This window comes from Pseudoliparis swirei, chromosome 9, assembly GCF_029220125.1.
Source record: "Pseudoliparis swirei isolate HS2019 ecotype Mariana Trench chromosome 9, NWPU_hadal_v1, whole genome shotgun sequence".
Taxonomy (NCBI): Eukaryota; Metazoa; Chordata; class Actinopteri; order Perciformes; family Liparidae; genus Pseudoliparis; species Pseudoliparis swirei.
Window position 1 is genome coordinate 263,019 of NC_079396.1, and position 21,852 is coordinate 284,870.

General features: G+C 50.1%; 3 protein-coding genes across 6 annotated transcripts in view; 2 read left to right on the forward strand and 1 right to left on the reverse strand.

The window, feature by feature from the left end:
• LOC130199299 (plasma membrane calcium-transporting ATPase 3-like) overlaps positions 1 to 21,852 on the forward strand; it is a 218,478-nt gene that overhangs the window by 91,185 nt on the left and 105,441 nt on the right. The window lies entirely within an intron of this gene.
• The window catches only part of haus7 (HAUS augmin-like complex, subunit 7), a 41,468-nt gene that overhangs the window by 1,893 nt on the left and 17,723 nt on the right, over positions 1 to 21,852 (reverse strand). For 2 of the 3 annotated variants that reach the window (XM_056422670.1, XM_056422669.1), the window contains 3 exons: positions 7,293 to 7,505; positions 4,892 to 4,973; positions 4,504 to 4,819 (listed from right to left, as the gene is read on the reverse strand). In XM_056422670.1, the coding sequence (XP_056278645.1) occupies positions 4,734 to 4,819; positions 4,892 to 4,973; positions 7,293 to 7,505 (381 nt within the window). In that variant the 3' untranslated portion in view covers positions 4,504 to 4,733. Of the gene's footprint in view, positions 1 to 4,503; positions 4,820 to 4,891; positions 4,974 to 7,292; positions 7,506 to 21,852 lie in introns of those variants that run through there. The other variant, XM_056422671.1, reaches the window with a different exon arrangement.
• mrpl49 (mitochondrial ribosomal protein L49) lies at positions 3,702 to 4,331 on the forward strand. Its single transcript, XM_056422676.1, has one exon. The coding sequence runs from the start codon at positions 3,726 to 3,728 to the stop codon at positions 4,257 to 4,259; it is 534 nt and encodes a 177-aa protein (XP_056278651.1). The 5' UTR covers positions 3,702 to 3,725; the 3' UTR covers positions 4,260 to 4,331.

Below are 21,852 nucleotides of genomic sequence, written 5' to 3' on the forward strand. Positions count from 1 at the left end.
AGTGTCCTAGACATGACGAGGTCTCAAAGGAAACGAGCCCTAGTGTCCTAGACATGACGAGGTCTCAAAGGAAACGAGCCCTAGTGTCCTAGACATGACGATGTCTCAAAGGAAACGAGCCCTAGTGTCCTAGACATGACGAGGTCTCAAAGGAAATGAGCCCGTGTCCTAGACATGACGAGGTCTCAAAGGAAACGAGCCTTAGTGTCCTAGACATGACGATGTCTTAAAGGAAACAAGCCCTAGTGTCCTAGACATGACGAGGTCTCAAAGGAAACGAGCCCTAGTGTCCTAGACATGACGAGGTCTCAAAGGAAACGAGCCCTAGTGTCCTAGACATGACGAGGTCTCAAAGGAAACGAGCCCTAGTGTCCTAGACATGACGAGGTCTCAAAGGAAACGAGCACTAGTGTCCTAGACATGACGATGTCTCAAAGGAAACGAGCCTTAGTGTCCTCGACATGACGAGGTCTCAAAGGAAACGAGCCCTAGTGTCCTAGACATGACGAGGTCTCAAAGGAAACGAGCCTTAGTGTCCTAGACATGACGAGGTCTCAAAGGAAACGAGCCCTAGTGTCCTAGACATGACGAGGTCTCAAAGGAAACGAGCCTTAGTGTCCTAGACATGACGAGGTCTCAAAGATAACGAGCCCTAGTGTCCTAGACATGACGAGGTCTCAAAGGAAACGAGCCCTAGTGTCCTAGACATGACAAGGTCTCAAAGGAAATGAGCCCTAGTGTCCTAGACATGACGATGTCTCAAAGGAAACGAGCCTTAGTGTCCTCGACATGACGAGGTCTCAAAGGAAACGAGCCCTAGTGTCCTAGACATGACGAGGTCTCAAAGGAAACGAGCCTTAGTGTCCTAGACATGACGAGGTCTCAAAGGAAACGAGCCCTAGTGTCCTAGACATGACGATGTCTCAAAGGAAACGAGCCTTAGTGTCCTAGACATGACGATGTCTCAAAGGAAACGAGCCCTAGTGTCCTAGACATGACGATGTCTCAAAGGAAACGAGCCCTCGTGTCCTAGACATGACGATGTCTCAAAGGAAACGAGCCTTAGTGTCCTAGACATGACGATGTCTTAAAGGAAACAAGCCCTAGTGTCCTAGACATGACGAGGTCTCAAAGGAAACGAGCCCTAGTGTCCTAGACATGACGAGGTCTCAAAGGAAACGAGCCCTAGTGTCCTAGACATGACGAGGTCTCAAAGGAAACGAGCCCTAGTGTCCTAGACATGACGAGGTCTAAAGAAAACGAGCCCTAGTGTCCTAGACATGACGAGGTCTCAAAGGAAACGAGCCCTAGTGTCCTAGACATGACGAGGTCTCAAAGGAAACGAGCCCTAGTGTCCTAGACATGACGATGTCTCAAAGGAAACGAGCCTTAGTGTCCTAGACATGACGATGTCTCAAAGGAAACGAGCCCTAGTGTCCTAGACATGACGATGTCTCAAAGGAAACGAGCCCTCGTGTCCTAGACATGACGAGGTCTCAAAGGAAACGAGCCTTAGTGTCCTAGACATGACGATGTCTCAAAGGAAACGAGCCCTAGTGTCCTAGACATGACAAGGTCTCAAAGGAAACGAGCCCTAGTGTCCTAGACATGACGAGGTCTCAAAGGAAACGAGCCCTAGTGTCCTAGACATGACGAGGTCTCAAAGGAAACGAGCACTAGTGTCCTAGACATGACGATGTCTCAAAGGAAACGAGCCTTAGTGTCCTCGACATGACGAGGTCTCAAAGGAAACGAGCCCTAGTGTCCTAGACATGACGAGGTCTCAAAGGAAACGAGCCTTAGTGTCCTAGACATGACGAGGTCTCAAAGGAAACGAGCCCTAGTGTCCTAGACATGACGAGGTCTCAAAGGAAACGAGCCTTAGTGTCCTAGACATGACGAGGTCTCAAAGATAACGAGCCCTAGTGTCCTAGACATGACGAGGTCTCAAAGGAAACGAGCCCTAGTGTCCTAGACATGACAAGGTCTCAAAGGAAATGAGCCTAGTGTCCTAGACATGACGATGTCTCAAAGGAAACGAGCCTTAGTGTCCTCGACATGACGAGGTCTCAAAGGAAACGAGCCCTAGTGTCCTAGACATGACGAGGTCTCAAAGGAAACGAGCCTTAGTGTCCTAGACATGACGAGGTCTCAAAGGAAACGAGCCCTAGTGTCCTAGACATGACGATGTCTCAAAGGAAACGAGCCTTAGTGTCCTAGACATGACGATGTCTCAAAGGAAACGAGCCCTAGTGTCCTAGACATGACGATGTCTCAAAGGAAACGAGCCCTCGTGTCCTAGACATGACGATGTCTCAAAGGAAACGAGCCTTAGTGTCCTAGACATGACGAGGTCTCAAAGGAAACGAGCCTTAGTGTCCTAGACATGACAAGGTCTCAAAGGAAACGAGCCTTAGTGTCCTAGACATGACGATGTCTCAAAGGAAACGAGCCCTAGTGTCCTAGACATGACGAGGTCTCAAAGGAAACGAGCCTTAGTGTCCTAGACATGACAAGGTCTCAAAGGAAACGAGTCTTAGTGTCCTCGACATGATGAGGTCTCAAAGGAAACGAGCCTTAGTGTCCTAGACATGACGATGTCTCAAAGGAAACGAGCCCTAGTGTCCTAGACATGACGAGGTCTCAAAGGAAACGAGCCCTAGTGTCCTAGACATGACGAGGTCCCAAAGGAAACGAGCCCTAGTGTCCTAGACATGACGATGTCTCAAAGGAAACGAGCCTTAGTGTCCTAGACATGACGATGTCTCAAAGGAAACGAGCCTTAGTGTCCTAGACATGACGATGTCTCAAAGGAAACGAGCCTTAGTGTCCTAGACATGACGAGGTCTCAAAGGAAACGAGCCTTAGTGTCCTAGACATGACGATGTCTCAAAGGAAACGAGCCCTAGTGTCCTAGACATGACGATGTCTCAAAGGAAACGAGCCCTAGTGTCCTAGACATGACGATGTCTCAAAGGAAACGAGCCCTAGTGTCCTAGACATGACGAGGTCTCAAAGGAAACGAGCCCTAGTGTCCTAGACATGACGAGGTCTCAAAGGAAACGAGCCCTAGTGTCCTAGACATGACGATGTCTCGTGGTTCTGGTCGTGTAGAACATGTTCTCTTGGTTCCTCTTGCCTGTCTCGTGGTTCTGGTCGTGTAGAACATGTTCTCTTGGTTCCTCTTGCCTGTCTCGTGGTTCTGGTCGTGTAGAACATGTTCTCTTGGTTCCTCTGGCCTGTCTCGTGGTTCTGGTCGTGTAGAACATGTTCTCTTGGTTCCTCTTGCCTGTCTCGTGGTTCTGGTCGTGTAGAACATGTTCTCTTGGTTCCTATTGCCTGTCTCGTGGTTCTGGTCATGTAGAACATGTTCTCTTGGTTCCTCTTGCCTGTCTCGTGGTTCTGGTCGTGTAGAACATGTTCTCTTGGTTCCTCTGGCCTGTCTCGTGGTTCTGGTCGTGTAGAACATGTTCTCTTGGTTCCTCTTGCCTGTCTCGTGGTTCTGGTCGTGTAGAACATGTTCTCTTGGTTCCTCTTGCCTGTCTCGTGGTTCTGGTCGTGTAGAACATGTTCTCTTGGTTCCTCTGGCTATACTGGAGCGCACTCTCGTATATTAGAGAGCTCGAAGCTGCAATCTACTCCCAACCGCTAGGGGACAGCACTGTGCGCAAGACACATCTGCCGTAGACTCAGAAGCAGAAGAAGAAGCCTGCTCTACAACAAACATGGCGGCCCGCCTCGCCACTCAGACGGTGTTCCGCAGGGCGCTGCGAGCCCTCCGCCTTTACCCGGAGGCCACCGGGAGCTCACCGGGAGCGGCTGCCGGGCTCCGGTCTGTTTGTACCGGGGCTCCAGAGGAAACGCAAAGGGCGACATTAGAATCTACGGAGGAATACCGGTTCGTGGAGCGGCTCATCCCGCCGTCACGCGTCCCCGGTCCGCCTAAACACGCCGGTCCCTGCCCGTCTGGCTGGACCCCCCCGGCGGACCCCCCCCCGGCCCTGCCCTACATGGTGCGCCGCTCGCGCATGCACAACATCCCGGTGTACACCGACCGGAGCAGCGGCAGCCGCCGGACGACGCTGGTGCGCCGAGTGGAGGGAGACATCTGGGCCCTGGAGCAGGACGTGAAGCGCCACCTGAAGGAGCGCACGGGGAAGGAGCTGCCCACGCAGGTCAACGAGGTCACCATGACCTTGAAGGTCAAAGGTCACGTCGACGGGGAGCTGAAGACGTGGTTGGCCAGCAAGGGCTTCTGACGTCATGGGATCGTCTGATGAATGTGACCTGCTTCCTGTTGTCCGTGTCAATAAATACGTCCACTGACCGTGTCCCAGGCTCTCTTCATATGACCGCCTCACTGGCCATTTGAACAACATTATATACAACTACATTAGAGTGCAGGTGTATATTGGGTCGTTTCCTGCCCGTCTTCAGCTCTGACTCACATTCTAGATCGGATGTGGTCCAAGACAAACTAGATCAAACCGGTTGGAATTACAATTGAAGTTTAATATTTGACCTTTATTCATGAATACAATGAGAACATTTACATCGACAGCTAAATAAACCCGATCCGGTTCTGTGTTGGAGGACCGTTGTGGATCAGCTGGTCCCTCCACTCAGCCCAACCAATCAAAGTCTCTTCCCCAAAACCCCGATCCGGTTCTGGAGACACTGCGGACCCTTTGGGCCTGTTGGACCTGGATGCTGAAGGCCTCCTGTGGTCAGCCTCACACTGGGGGGTTCTTTGGGCCTTGGGAGACCAGCAGGGGGACAAAGTCTCCAACACGCCGGACCAGTTCCTCCAGTCGGTCGGCTGAACAAAGGAACCGGGAAGCACATGTTACCACGTGCACTTTGGATAGGAGCGTGCACGTGAGTCACTCACGGAGCTTCTGTGTCTGGAGCTGCGTCTCCTCCTCATTGGTGGACTTGGACGCTCCGGACACGCCCCTCAGAACCTCCAGCTCCTGAGGAACGAGACCGGCAGTCAGGAGGTTCTACGGGATGATGTTCTACAGGAGGTTCTACAGGAGGTTCTACAGGAGGTTCTAAAGCAGGCCTATTCAACTAGCGGCCCGCGGGCCGGATACGGCCCGTTTGAGTTTAACTACGGCCCGCAAGACTGCCTGCAAATCAGTATAGCTTGGTAAGAAAAAATAAACCTGACGGACACGCCTCTTTTATACATTGAGACATCTAACCCAGAGCCATTGAGTTTCACTGTTGCCTCAACCAAACCTGTATGGTTACATCTTTATGTTACGCACCGTGTTGGTTGCCGGTGTTACACCCCTACTGGTTTTCAGACCTACTGGTTTCCCTGCGCGTGCGTTGTGTTCTCTTCACATCTGCAGCGGGGCTCTGTCTCGCGCACCAGATTCGTCACACATTCACAAACATATTGCTGGAGATCTTCAAGCCACCGTTCATATCCATTTCGGCGATTAAGATTGTATAAGTGAGCAGCGCATCACAGCCACGGAGGAAGAAATACATTTTCGAAAAAAATAAAATAAAAAGATCGCCTGACCTGGTTTCGATCTCTTTGACGCAAAAGGAGTCTGCACTCAAAGACATGCAGTCTGTGCGCTGCGCCACCAGATATTAGTTTCAGCCCAAGTCATTTATATATTGATGCATTAAGTCACATTTCTTATGTTTTCATGGGAACAGTTTGGTTTGGGATCTGAAACAACTGGTTACCTTGAGCGGATATGTACACTTTGAAACATGTTTATAGTGATGCTTGTTCGCAACACTTTTGCCACACAATACCGACGCATTTTCGTGTGTGACTGTTTACCTGTGGAAATATACATTACTGTTTTTCATTTTTCTGTGCGGCCCTCACACCCCCCGTGATTTTCTTATTCGGCCCACTTGCTACTGAAGTTGAATAGCCCTGTTCTACAGGATGACGTTCTACAGGAGGTTCTACAGGATGATGTTCTACAGGAGGTTCTACAGGATGACGTTCTACAGGAGGTTCTACAGGATGACGTTCTACAGGAGGTTCTACGGGATGACGTTCTACAGGAGGTTCTACAGGATGATGTTCTACAGGAGGTTCTACAGGATGACGTTCTACAGGAGGTTCTACAGGATGACGTTCTACAGGAGGTTCTACAGGATGATGTTCTACAGGAGGTTCTACAGGATGACGTTCTACATGAGGTTCTACGGGATGACGTTCTACAGGAGGTTCTACGGGATGACGTTCTACAAGAGGTTCTACAGGATGACGTTCTACAGGAGGTTCTACAGGATGATGTTCTACAGGAGGTTCTACAGGATGATGTTCTACAGGAGGTTCTACAGGATGACGTTCTACAGGAGGTTCTACGGGATGATGTTCTACAGGAAGTTCTACAGGATGATGTTCTATGGGATGATGTTCTACAGGAGGTTCTACAGGATGATGTTCTACAGGATGATGTTCTAGGGGATGATGTTCTACAGGATGATGTTCTACAGGAGGTTCTACAGGATGATGTTCTACAGGAGGTTCTACAGGATGACGTTCTACATGAGGTTCTACGGGATGACGTTCTACAGGAGGTTCTACGGGATGACGTTCTACAGGAGGTTCTACAGGACGACGTTCTACAGGAGGTTCTACAGGATGATGTTCTACAGGAGGTTCTACAGGATGACGTTCTACAGGAGGTTCTACAGGATGACGTTCTACATGAGGTTCTACGGGATGACGTTCTACAGGAGGTTCTACGGGATGACGTTCTACAGGAGGTTCTACAGGATGACGTTCTACAGGAGGTTCTACAGGATGACGTTCTACAGGAGGTTCTACGGGATGATGTTCTACAGGAGGTTCTACAGGATGATGTTCTACAGGAGGTTCTACGGGATGACGTTCTATGGGATGATGTTCTACAGGAGGTTCTACAGGATGATGTTCTACAGGATGATGTTCTAGGGGATGATGTTCTACAGGATGATGTTCTAGGGGATGATGTTCTACAGGAGGTTCTACAGGATGATGTTCTACAGGAGGTTCTACAGGATGACGTTCTACAGGAGGATGTTCTACAGGAGGTTCTACAGGATGATGTTCTCCAGGAGGTTCTACAGGTTGTTGATGGGCCCACAGACTGAGGGGAGCACATTGCGGGTCGGCCATTGCTCTCCCAATAAGACGTGTTCATGTCAGCCTTCTATGGAACCGGGTCTCTCCCCACGGAGCCTCTGACTAGAGCCCGGCTGAAACCTTCTGCTGGTTGTTTTGGAGGTGCTGGTGGAAGAAGCAGCAGCTCTTGTGGGTGCAGTACCGTGATGCAGGCCAGCAGGAGGCGCCGTGTCCTCTGGAAGACGTGGGCCTCAGCGCTGCAGCTGGGCGGCTCTCGGCCGCAGAGCGCTCTCAGGTCCGTCTCCACGACGCGGCTGAAGGCGGCCATCAGCAGCTGGAGGTCGCACGCCGCCACGCGCAGCGCGCCGGGGGAGAAGAGGGCGGGGCCGAGCGCCTCGCTGCTCAGGAACACACACTGAGGAGACCCCACATCATCATCATGACACCACCACCACGACTTCATCATCATCATGACCACGACACCACCACCACGACTTCATCATCATCATGACCACGACACCACCACCACGACTTCATCATCATCATGACCATGACATCACTGACCATGACACCACCACCACGACTTCATCATCATCATGACATCACTGACCATGACACCACCACCACGACTTCATCATCATCATGACCATGACATCACTGACCATGACACCACCACCACAACTTCATCATCATCATGACCACGACATCACTGACCATGACACCACCACCACGACTTCATCATCATCATGACCACGACATCACTGACCATGACACCATCACCACGACTTCATCATCATCATGACCATGACATCACTGACCATGACACCACCACCACGACTTCATCATCATCATGACCACGACATCACTGACCATGACACCACCACCACGACTTCATCATCATCATGACCATGACATCACTGACCATGACACCACCACCACGACTTCATCATCATCATGACCACGACATCACTGACCATGACACCACCACGACGACTTCATCATCATCATGACCATGACATCACTGACCATGACACCATCACCACGACTTCATCATCATCATGACCACGACATCACTGACCATGACACCACCACGACTTCATCATCATCATGACCACGACATCACTGACCACCACCAATCACTGACCATGACACCACCACGACTTCATCATCATCATGACCACGACATCACTGACCATGACACCACCACCCGACTTCATCATCATCATCACTGACCATGACACCTCCATCTCGACATCATCATCATGACCACGACATCACTGACCACGACACCACCACGACTTCATCATCATCATCATGACCATGACATCACTGACCATGACACCACCACCACGACTTCATCATCATCATCATGACCACGACATCACTGACCATGACACCACCACGACTTCATCATCATACCACGACTTCATCATCATCATCACCACGACATCACTGACACCACCACCACGACTTCATCATCATCATGACCCACATCACTGACCATGACACCACCGACTTCATCATCATCATGACCACGACACCACTGACCATGACACCACCACGACTTCATCATCATCATGACCACGACATCACTGACCATGACACCACCACCACGACTTCATCATCATCATGACCACGACATCACTGACCATGACACCACCACCACGACTTCATCATCATCATGACCACGACATCACTGACCATGACACCACCACCACGACTTCATCATCATCATCATGACCACGACATCACTGACCATGACACCACCACCACGACTTCATCATCATCATGACCACGACATCACTGACCATGACACCACCACCACGACTTCATCATCATCATGACCACGACATCACTGACCATGACACCACCACCACGACTTCATCATCATCATGACCACGACATCACTGACCACGACACCACCACCACGACATCACTGACGATGACACCATCACCACGACTTCATCATCATCATGACCACGACATCACTGACCATGACACCACCGACCCCACCACCACCGACTTCATCATCATCATGACCGACATCACTGACCATGACACCACCACCACCACGACTTCATCATCATCATGACCACGACATCACTGACCATGACACCACCACCACGACTTCATCATCATCATGACCACGACATCACTGACCATGACACCACCACCACGACTTCATCATCATCATGACCACGACATCACTGACCATGGCACCACCACCCGACTTCATCATCATCATGACCACGACATCACTGACCATGACACCACCACGCCTTCATCATCATCATGACCACGACATCACTGACCATGACACCACCACCCGACTTCATCATCATCATGACCACGACATCACTGACCATGACACCACCACCCGACTTCATCATCATCATCACTGACCATGACCACCACCACGACTTCATCATCATCAATCACCATGACATCACTGACACCACCACCACGACTTCATCATCATCATGACCACGACATCACTGACCATGACACCACCACCACGACTTCATCATCATCATGACCACGACATCACTGACCATGACACCACCACCACGACTTCATCATCATCATGACCACGACATCACTGACCATGACACCACCACCACGACTTCATCATCATCATGACCACGACATCACTGACCATGACACCACCACCGACTTCATCATCATCATCATGACCACGACATCACTGACCATGACACCACCACCACGACTTCATCATCATCATGACCACGACATCACTGACCATGACACCACCACCCGACTTCATCATCATCATGACCGACATCACTGACCATGACCACCAACACGACTTCATCATCATCATGACCACGACATCACTGACCATGACACCACCACCACGACTTCATCATCATCATGACCACGACATCACTGACCATGACACCACCACCACGACTTCATCATCATCATCATCATCATGACCACGACATCACTGACCATGACACCACCACCACGACTTCATCATCATCATGACACGACATCACTGACCATGACACCACCACCACGACTTCATCATCATCATGACCACGACATCACTGACCATGACACCATCACCACGACTTCATCATCATCATGACCACGACATCACTGACCATGACACCACCACCACGACTTCATCATCATCATGACCACGACATCACTGACCATGACACCACCACCACGACTTCATCATCATCATGACCACGACATCACTGACCATGACACCACCACCGACTTCATCATCATCATCATGACCACGACATCACTGACCATGACACCACCACCACGACTTCATCATCATCATGACCACGACATCACTGACCATGACACCACCACCACGACTTCATCATCATCATGACCACGACATCACTGACCATGACACCACCACCACGACTTCATCATCATCATCATGACCACGACATCACTGACCATGACACCACCACCACGACTTCATCATCATCATGACCACGACATCACTGACCATGACACCACCACCACGACTTCATCATCATCATGACCACGACATCACTGACCATGACACCACCACCACGACTTCATCATCATCATCATGACACTGACCATGACACCACCACCACGACTTCATCATCATCATGACCACGACATCACTGACCATGACACCACCACCACGACTTCATCATCATCATGACCACGACATCACTGACCATGACACCACCACCACGACTTCATCATCATCATGACCACGACATCACTGACCATGACACCACCACCACGACTTCATCATCATCATGACCACGACATCACTGACCATGACACCACCACCACGACTTCATCATCATCATGACCACGACATCACTGACCATGACCATCACCACGACTTCATCATCATCATGACCACGACATCACTGACCATGACACCACCACCACGACTTCATCATCATCATGACCACGACATCACTGACCATGACACCACCACCCGACTTCATCATCATCATGACCACGACATCACTGACCATGACACCACCACCACGACTTCATCATCATCATGACCACGACATCACTGACCATGACACCACCACCACGACTTCATCATCATCATGACCACGACATCACTGACCATGACACCACCACCACGACTTCATCATCATCATGACCACGACATCACTGACCATGACACCACCACCACGACTTCATCATCATCATGACCACGACATCACTGACCATGACACCACCACCACGACTTCATCATCATCATGACCACGACATCACTGACCATGACACCACCACCACGACTTCATCATCATCATGACCACGACATCACTGACCATGACACCACCACCACGACTTCATCATCATCATGACCACGACATCACTGACCATGACACCACCACGACTTCATCATCATCATGACCACGACATCACTGACCACGACACCACCACCACGACTTCATCATCATCATGACCACGACATCACTGACCATGACACCACCACCACGACTTCATCATCATCATGACCACGACATCACTGACCATGACACCACCACCACGACTTCATCATCATCATGACCACGACACCACCACCACGACTTCATCATCATCATCATGACCATGACATCACTGACCATGACACCATCACCACGACTTCATCATCATCACTGACCATGACACCACCACCACGACTTCATCATCATCATGACCACGACATCACTGACCATGACACCACCACCACGACTTCATCATCATCATGACCACGACATCACTGACCATGACACCACCACCACGACTTCATCATCATCATGACCACGACATCACTGACCATGACACCACCACCACGACTTCATCATCATCATGACCACGACATCACTGACCATGACACCACCACCACGACTTCATCATCATCATGACCACGACATCACTGACCATGACACCACCACCACGACTTCATCATCATCATGACCACGACATCACTGACCATGACACCACCACCACGACTTCATCATCATCATGACCACGACATCACTGACCATGACACCACCACCACGACTTCATCATCATCATGACCACGACATCACTGACCATGACACCACCACCACGACTTCATCATCATCATGACCACGACATCACTGACCATGACACCACCACCACGACTTCATCATCATCATGACCACGACATCACTGACCATGACACCACCACCACGACTTCATCATCATCATGACCACGACATCACTGACCATGACACCACCACCACGACTTCATCATCATCATGACCGACATCACCATGACACCACCACCGACTTCATCATCATCATGACCATGACATCCATGACACCACCACCCGACTTCATCATCATCATGACCACGACATCACTGACCATGACACCACCACCACGACTTCATCATCATCATGACCACGACATCACTGACCATGACACCACCACCACGACTTCATCATCATCATGACCACGACATCACTGACCATGACACCACCACCACGACTTCATCATCATCATGACCACGACATCACTGACCATGACACCACCACCACGACTTCATCATCATCATGACCACGACATCACTGACCATGACACCACCACCACGACTTCATCATCATCATGACCACGACATCACTGACCATGACACCACCACCACGACTTCATCATCATCATGACCACGACATCACTGACCATGACACCACCACCACGACTTCATCATCATCATGACCACGACATCACTGACCATGACACCACCACCACGACTTCATCATCATCATGACCACGACATCACTGACCACGACACCACCACCGACTTCATCATCATCATCATGACCATGACACCACCATCACTGACCATGACACCACCACCACGACTTCATCATCATCATGACCACGACATCACTGACCATGACACCACCACCACGACTTCATCATCATCATGACCACGACATCACTGACCATGACACCACCACCACGACTTCATCATCATCATGACCACGACATCACTGACCATGACACCACCACCACGACTTCATCATCATCATGACCACGACATCACTGACCATGACACCACCACCACGACTTCATCATCATCATGACCACGACATCACTGACCATGACACCACCACCACGACTTCATCATCATCATGACCACGACATCACTGACCATGACACCACCACGACTTCATCATCATCATGACCACGACATCACTGACCATGACACCACCACCACGACTTCATCATCATCATGACCACGACATCACTGACCATGACACCACCACGACTTCATCATCATCATGACCACGACATCACTGACCGCACTTCATCATCATCATGACCACGACATCACTGACCATGACACCACCACCACGACTTCATCATCATCATGACCACGACATCACTGACCATGACACCACCACCACGACTTCATCATCATCATGACCACGACATCACTGACCATGACACCACCACCACGACTTCATCATCATCATGACCACGACATCACTGACCATGACACCACCACCACGACTTCATCATCATCATGACCACGACATCACTGACCATGACACCATCACCACGACTTCATCATCATCATGACCACGACATCACTGACCATGACACCACCACCACGACTTCATCATCATCATGACCACGACACCACCACCACGACTTCATCATCATCATGACCACACATCACTGACCATGACACCACCACCACGACTTCATCATCATCATGACCACGACATCACTGACCATGACACCACCACCACGACTTCATCATCATCATGACCACGACATCACTGACCATGACACCACCACCACGACTTCATCATCATCATGACCACGACATCACTGACCATGACACCACCACGACTTCATCATCATCATGACCCCGACATCACTGACCATGACACCACCACCACGACTTCATCATCATCATGACCACGACATCACTGACCATGACACCACCACCACGACTTCATCATCATCATGACCACGACATCACTGACCATGACACCACCACCACGACTTCATCATCATCATGACCACGACATCACTGACCATGACACCACCACCACGACTTCATCATCATCATGACCACGACATCACTGACCACGACACCACCACACGACTTCATCATCATCATGACCACGACATCACTGACCATGACACCACCACCACGACTTCATCATCATCATGACCACGACATCACTGACCATGACACCACCACCACGACTTCATCATCATCATGACCACGACATCACTGACCATGACACCACCACCACGACTTCATCATCATCATGACCACGACATCACTGACCATGACACCACCACCACGACTTCATCATCATCATGACCACGACACCACCACCACGACTTCATCATCATCATGACCATGACATCACTGACCATGACACCACCACCACGACTTCATCATCATCATGACCACGACATCACTGACCATGACACCACCACGACTTCATCATCATCATGACCACGACATCACTGACCATGACACCACCACCACGACTTCATCATCATCATGACCACGACATCACTGACCATGACACCACCACCACGACTTCATCATCATCATGACCACGACATCACTGACCATGACACCACCACCACGACTTCATCATCATCATGACCACGACATCACTGACCATGACACCACCACCACGACTTCATCATCATCATCATGACCATGACACCATCACCACGACTTCATCATCATCACTGACCATGACACCACCACCACGACTTCATCATCATCATGACCACGACATCACTGACCATGACACCACCACCACGACTTCATCATCATCATGACCACGACATCACTGACCATGACACCACCACCACGACTTCATCATCATCATGACCACGACATCACTGACCATGACACCACCACCACGACTTCATCATCATCATGACCACGACATCACTGACCATGACACCACCACCACGACTTCATCATCATCATGACCATGACATCACTGACCATGACACCACCACCACGACTTCATCATCATCATGACCACGACATCACTGACCATGACACCACCACCACGACTTCATCATCATCATGACCACGACATCACTGACCATGACACCACCACCACGACTTCATCATCATCATGACCACGACATCACTGACCATGACACCACCACCACGACTTCATCATCATCATGACCACGACATCACTGACCATGACACCACCACGACTTCATCATCATCATGACCATGACATCACTGACCATGACACACCACCACGACTTCATCATCATCATGACCACGACATCACTGACCATGACACCACCACCACGACTTCATCATCATCATGACCACGACATCACTGACCATGACACCACCACCACGACTTCATCATCATCATGACCACGACATCACTGACCATGACACCACCACGACTTCATCATCATCATCATGACCACGACATCACTGACCATGACACCACCACCACGACTTCATCATCATCATGACCACGACATCACTGACCATGACACCACCACCACGACTTCATCATCATCATGACCACGACATCACTGACCATGACACCACCACCACGACTTCATCATCATCATGACCACGACATCACTGACCATGACACCACCACCACGACTTCATCATCATCATGACCACGACATCACTGACCATGACACCACCACCACGACTTCATCATCATCATGACCACGACATCACTGACCATGACACCACCACCACGACTTCATCATCATCATGACCACGACATCACTGACCATGACACCACCACCACGACTTCATCATCATCATGACCACGACATCACTGACCATGACACCACCACCACGACTTCATCATCATCATGACCACGACATCACTGACCATGACACCACCACCACGACTTCATCATCATCATGACCACGACATCACTGACCATGACACCACCACCACGACTTCATCATCATCATGACCACGACATCACTGACCATGACACCACCACCACGACTTCATCATCATCATGACCACGACATCACTGACCATGACACCACCACCACGACTTCATCATCATCATGACCACGACATCACTGACCATGACACCACCACCACGACTTCATCATCATCATGACCACGACATCACTGACCATGACACCACCACCACGACTTCATCATCATCATGACCACGACATCACTGACCATGACACCACCACCACGACTTCATCATCATCATGACCACGACATCACTGACCATGACACCACCACCACGACTTCATCATCATCATGACCACGACATCACTGACCATGACACCACCACCACGACTTCATCATCATCATGACCACGACATCACTGACCATGACACCACCACCACGACTTCATCATCATCATGACCACGACATCACTGACCATGACACCACCACCACGACTTCATCATCATCATGACCACGACATCACTGACCATGACACCACCACCACGACTTCATCATCATCATGACCATGACACCATCACCACGACTTCATCATCATCATGACCATGACACCACCACCACGACTTCATCATCATCATGACCACGACATCACTGACCATGACACCACCACCACGACTTCATCATCATCATGACCATGACATCACTGACCATGACACCACCACCCGACTTCATCATCATCATGACCACGACATCACTGACCATGACACCACCACCACGACTTCATCATCATCATGACCATGACATCACTGACCATGACACCACCACCACGACTTCATCATCATCATGACCACGACATCACTGACCATGACACCACCACCACGACTTCATCATCATCATGACCACGACATCACTGACCATGACACCACCACCACGACTTCATCATCATCATGACCACGACATCACTGACCATGACACCACCACCACGACTTCATCATCATCATGACCACGACATCACTGACCATGACACCACCACCACGACTTCATCATCATCATGACCACGACATCACTGACCATGACACCACCACCACGACTTCATCATCATCATGACCACGACATCACTGACCATGACACCACCACCACGACTTCATCATCATCATGACCACGACATCACTGACCATGACACCACCACCACGACTTCATCATCATCATGACCACGACATCACTGACCATGACACCACCACCACGACTTCATCATCATCATGACCACGACATCACTGACCATGACACCACCACCACGACTTCATCATCATCATGACCACGACATCACTGACCATGACACCACCACCACGACTTCATCATCATCATGACCACGACATCACTGACCATGACACCACCACCACGACTTCATCATCATCATGACCACGACATCACTGACCATGACACCATCACCACGACTTCATCATCATCATGACCATGACACCACCACCACGACTTCATCATCATCATGACCACGACATCACTGACCATGACACCACCACCACGACTTCATCATCATCATGACCACGACATCACTGACCATGACACCACCACCACGACTTCATCATCATCATGACCACGACATCACTGACCATGACACCACCACCACGACTTCATCATCATCATGACCACGACATCACTGACCATGACACCACCACCACGACTTCATCATCATCATGACCGACATCACTGACCATGACACCACCACCACGACTTCATCATCATCATGACCACGACACCACTGACCATGACACCACCACGACTTCATCATCATCATGACCACGACATCACTGACCATGACACCACCACCACGACTTCATCATCATCATGACCACGACATCACTGACCATGACACCACCACCACGACTTCATCATCATCATGACCACGACATCACTGACCATGACACCACCACCACGACTTCATCATCATCATGACCACGACATCACTGACCATGACACCACCACCACGACTTCATCATCATCATGACCACGACATCACTGACCATGACACCACCACCACGACTTCATCATCATCATGACCATGACATCACTGACCATGACACCACCACCACGACTTCATCATCATCATGACCACGACATCACTGACCATGACACCACCACCACGACTTCATCATCATCATGACCACGACATCACTGACCATGACACCACCACCACGACTTCATCATCATCATGACCACGACATCACTGACCATGACACCACCACCACGACTTCATCATCATCATGACCACGACATCACTGACCATGACACCACCACCACGACTTCATCATCATCATGACCACGACATCACTGACCATGACACCACCACCACGACTTCATCATCATCATGACCATGACATCACTGACCATGACACCACCACCGCTTCATCATCATCATGACCGACATCACTGACCATGACACCACCACCACGACTTCATCATCATCATGACCATGACATCACTGACCATGACACCACCACCACGACTTCATCATCATCATGACCATGACATCACTGACCATGACACCACCACCACGACTTCATCATCATCATGACCACGACATCACTGACCATGACACCATCACCACGACTTCATCATCATCATGACCATGACACCACCACCACGACTTCATCATCATCATGACCACGACATCACTGACCATGACACCACCACCACGACTTCATCATCATCATGACCACGACATCACTGACCATGACACCACCACCACGACTTCATCATCATCATGACCACGACATCACTGACCATGACACCACCACCACGACTTCATCATCATCATGACCACGACATCACTGACCATGACACCACCACCACGACTTCATCATCATCATGACCACGACATCACTGACCATGACACCACCACCACGACTTCATCATCATCATGACCACGACATCACTGACCATGACACCACCACCACGACTTCATCATCATCATGACCACGACATCACTGACCATGACACCACCACCACGACTTCATCATCATCATGACCACGACATCACTGACCATGACACCACCACCACGACTTCATCATCATCATGACCACGACATCACTGACCATGACACCACCACCACGACTTCATCATCATCATGACCACGACATCACTGACCATGACACCACCACCACGACTTCATCATCATCATGACCACGACATCACTGACCATGACACCACCACCACGACTTCATCATCATCATGACCATGACATCACTGACCATGACACCACCACCACGACTTCATCATCATCATGACCACGACATCACTGACCATGACACCACCACCACGACTTCATCATCATCATGACCACGACATCACTGACCATGACACCACCACGACTTCATCATCATCATGACCACGACATCACTGACCATGACACCACCACCACGACTTCATCATCATCATGACCACGACATCACTGACCATGACACCACCACCACGACTTCATCATCATCATGACCACGACATCACTGACCATGACACCACCACCACGACTTCATCATCATCATGACCATGACATCACTGACCATGACACCACCACCACGACTTCATCATCATCATGACCACGACATCACTGACCATGACACCACCACCACGACTTCATCATCATCATCATGACCACGACATCACTGACCATGACACCACCACCACGACTTCATCATCATCATGACCACGACATCACTGACCATGACACCACCACCACGACTTCATCATCATCATGACCATGACATCACTGACCATGACACCACCACCACGACTTCATCATCATCATGACCACGACATCACTGACCATGACACCACCACGACTTCATCATCATCATGACCATGACATCACTGACCATGACACCACCACCACGACTTCATCATCATCATGACCACGACATCACTGACCATGACACCACCACCACGACTTCATCATCATCATGACCATGACATCACTGACCATGACACCACCACCACGACTTCATCATCATCATGACCACGACATCACTGACCATGACACCACCACCCGACTTCATCATCATCATGACCACGACATCACTGACCATGACACCACCACCGACTTCATCATCATCATGACCACGACATCACTGACCATGACACCACCACCCGACTTCATCATCATCATGACCATGACATCACTGACCATGACACCACCACCACGACTTCATCATCATCATGACCACGACATCACTGACCATGACCACCATCATCACTGACCATGACACCACCACCACGACTTCATCATCATCATGACCACGACATCACTGACCATGACACCACCACCACGACTTCATCATCATCATGACCACGACATCACTGACCATGACACCACCACCACGACTTCATCATCATCATGACCACGACATCACTGACCATGACACCACCACACCACGACTTCATCATCATCATGACCACGACATCACTGACCATGACACCACCACCACGACTTCATCATCATCATGACCACGACATCACTGACCATGACACCACCACCACGACTTCATCATCATCATGACCACGACATCACTGACCATGACACCACCACCACGACTTCATCATCATCATGACCACGACATCACTGACCATGACACCACCACCACGACTTCATCATCATCATGACCACGACATCACTGACCATGACACCACCACGACTTCATCATCATCATGACCACGACATCACTGACCATGACACCACCACCACGACTTCATCATCATCATGACCACGACATCACTGACCATGACACCACCACCACGACTTCATCATCATCATGACCACGACATCACTGACCATGACACCACCACCACGACTTCATCATCATCATCATGACCACGACATCACTGACCATGACACCACCACCACGACTTCATCATCATCATGACCACGACATCACTGACCATGACACCACCACCACGACTTCATCATCATCATCATCATGACCATGACACCACCACCACGACTTCATCATCATCATGACCACGACATCACTGACCATGACACCACCACCACGACTTCATCATCATCATGACCACGACATCACTGACCATGACACCACCACCACGACTTCATCATCATCATGACCACGACATCACTGACCATGACACCACCACCACGACTTCATCATCATCATGACCACGACATCACTGACCATGACACCACCACCCCGACTTCATCATCATCATGACCACGACATCACTGACCATGACACCACCACCACGACTTCATCATCATCATGACCACGACATCACTGACCATGACACCACCACCACGACTTCATCATCATCATGACCACGACATCACTGACCATGACACCACCACCACGACTTCATCATCATCATGACCACGACATCACTGACCATGACACCACCACCACGACTTCATCATCATCATGACCACGACATCACTGACCATGACACCACCACCACGACTTCATCATCATCATGACCACGACATCACTGACCATGACACCACCACCACGACTTCATCATCATCATGACCACGACATCACTGACCATGACACCACCACCACGACTTCATCATCATCATCATGACCACGACATCACTGACCATGACACCACCACCACGACTTCATCATCATCATGACCACGACATCACTGACCATGACACCACCACCACGACTTCATCATCATCATGACCACGACATCACTGACCATGACACCACCACCACGACTTCATCATCATCATGACCACGACATCACTGACCATGACACCACCACCACGACTTCATCATCATCATGACCACGACATCACTGACCATGACACCACCACCACGACT

Excerpts from the sequence above, each read along its gene's own strand:
- mrpl49 (XM_056422676.1), top strand. The coding sequence starts at position 3,726 with ATGGCGGCCCGCCTCGCCACTCAGACGGTGTTCCGCAGGGCGCTGCGA.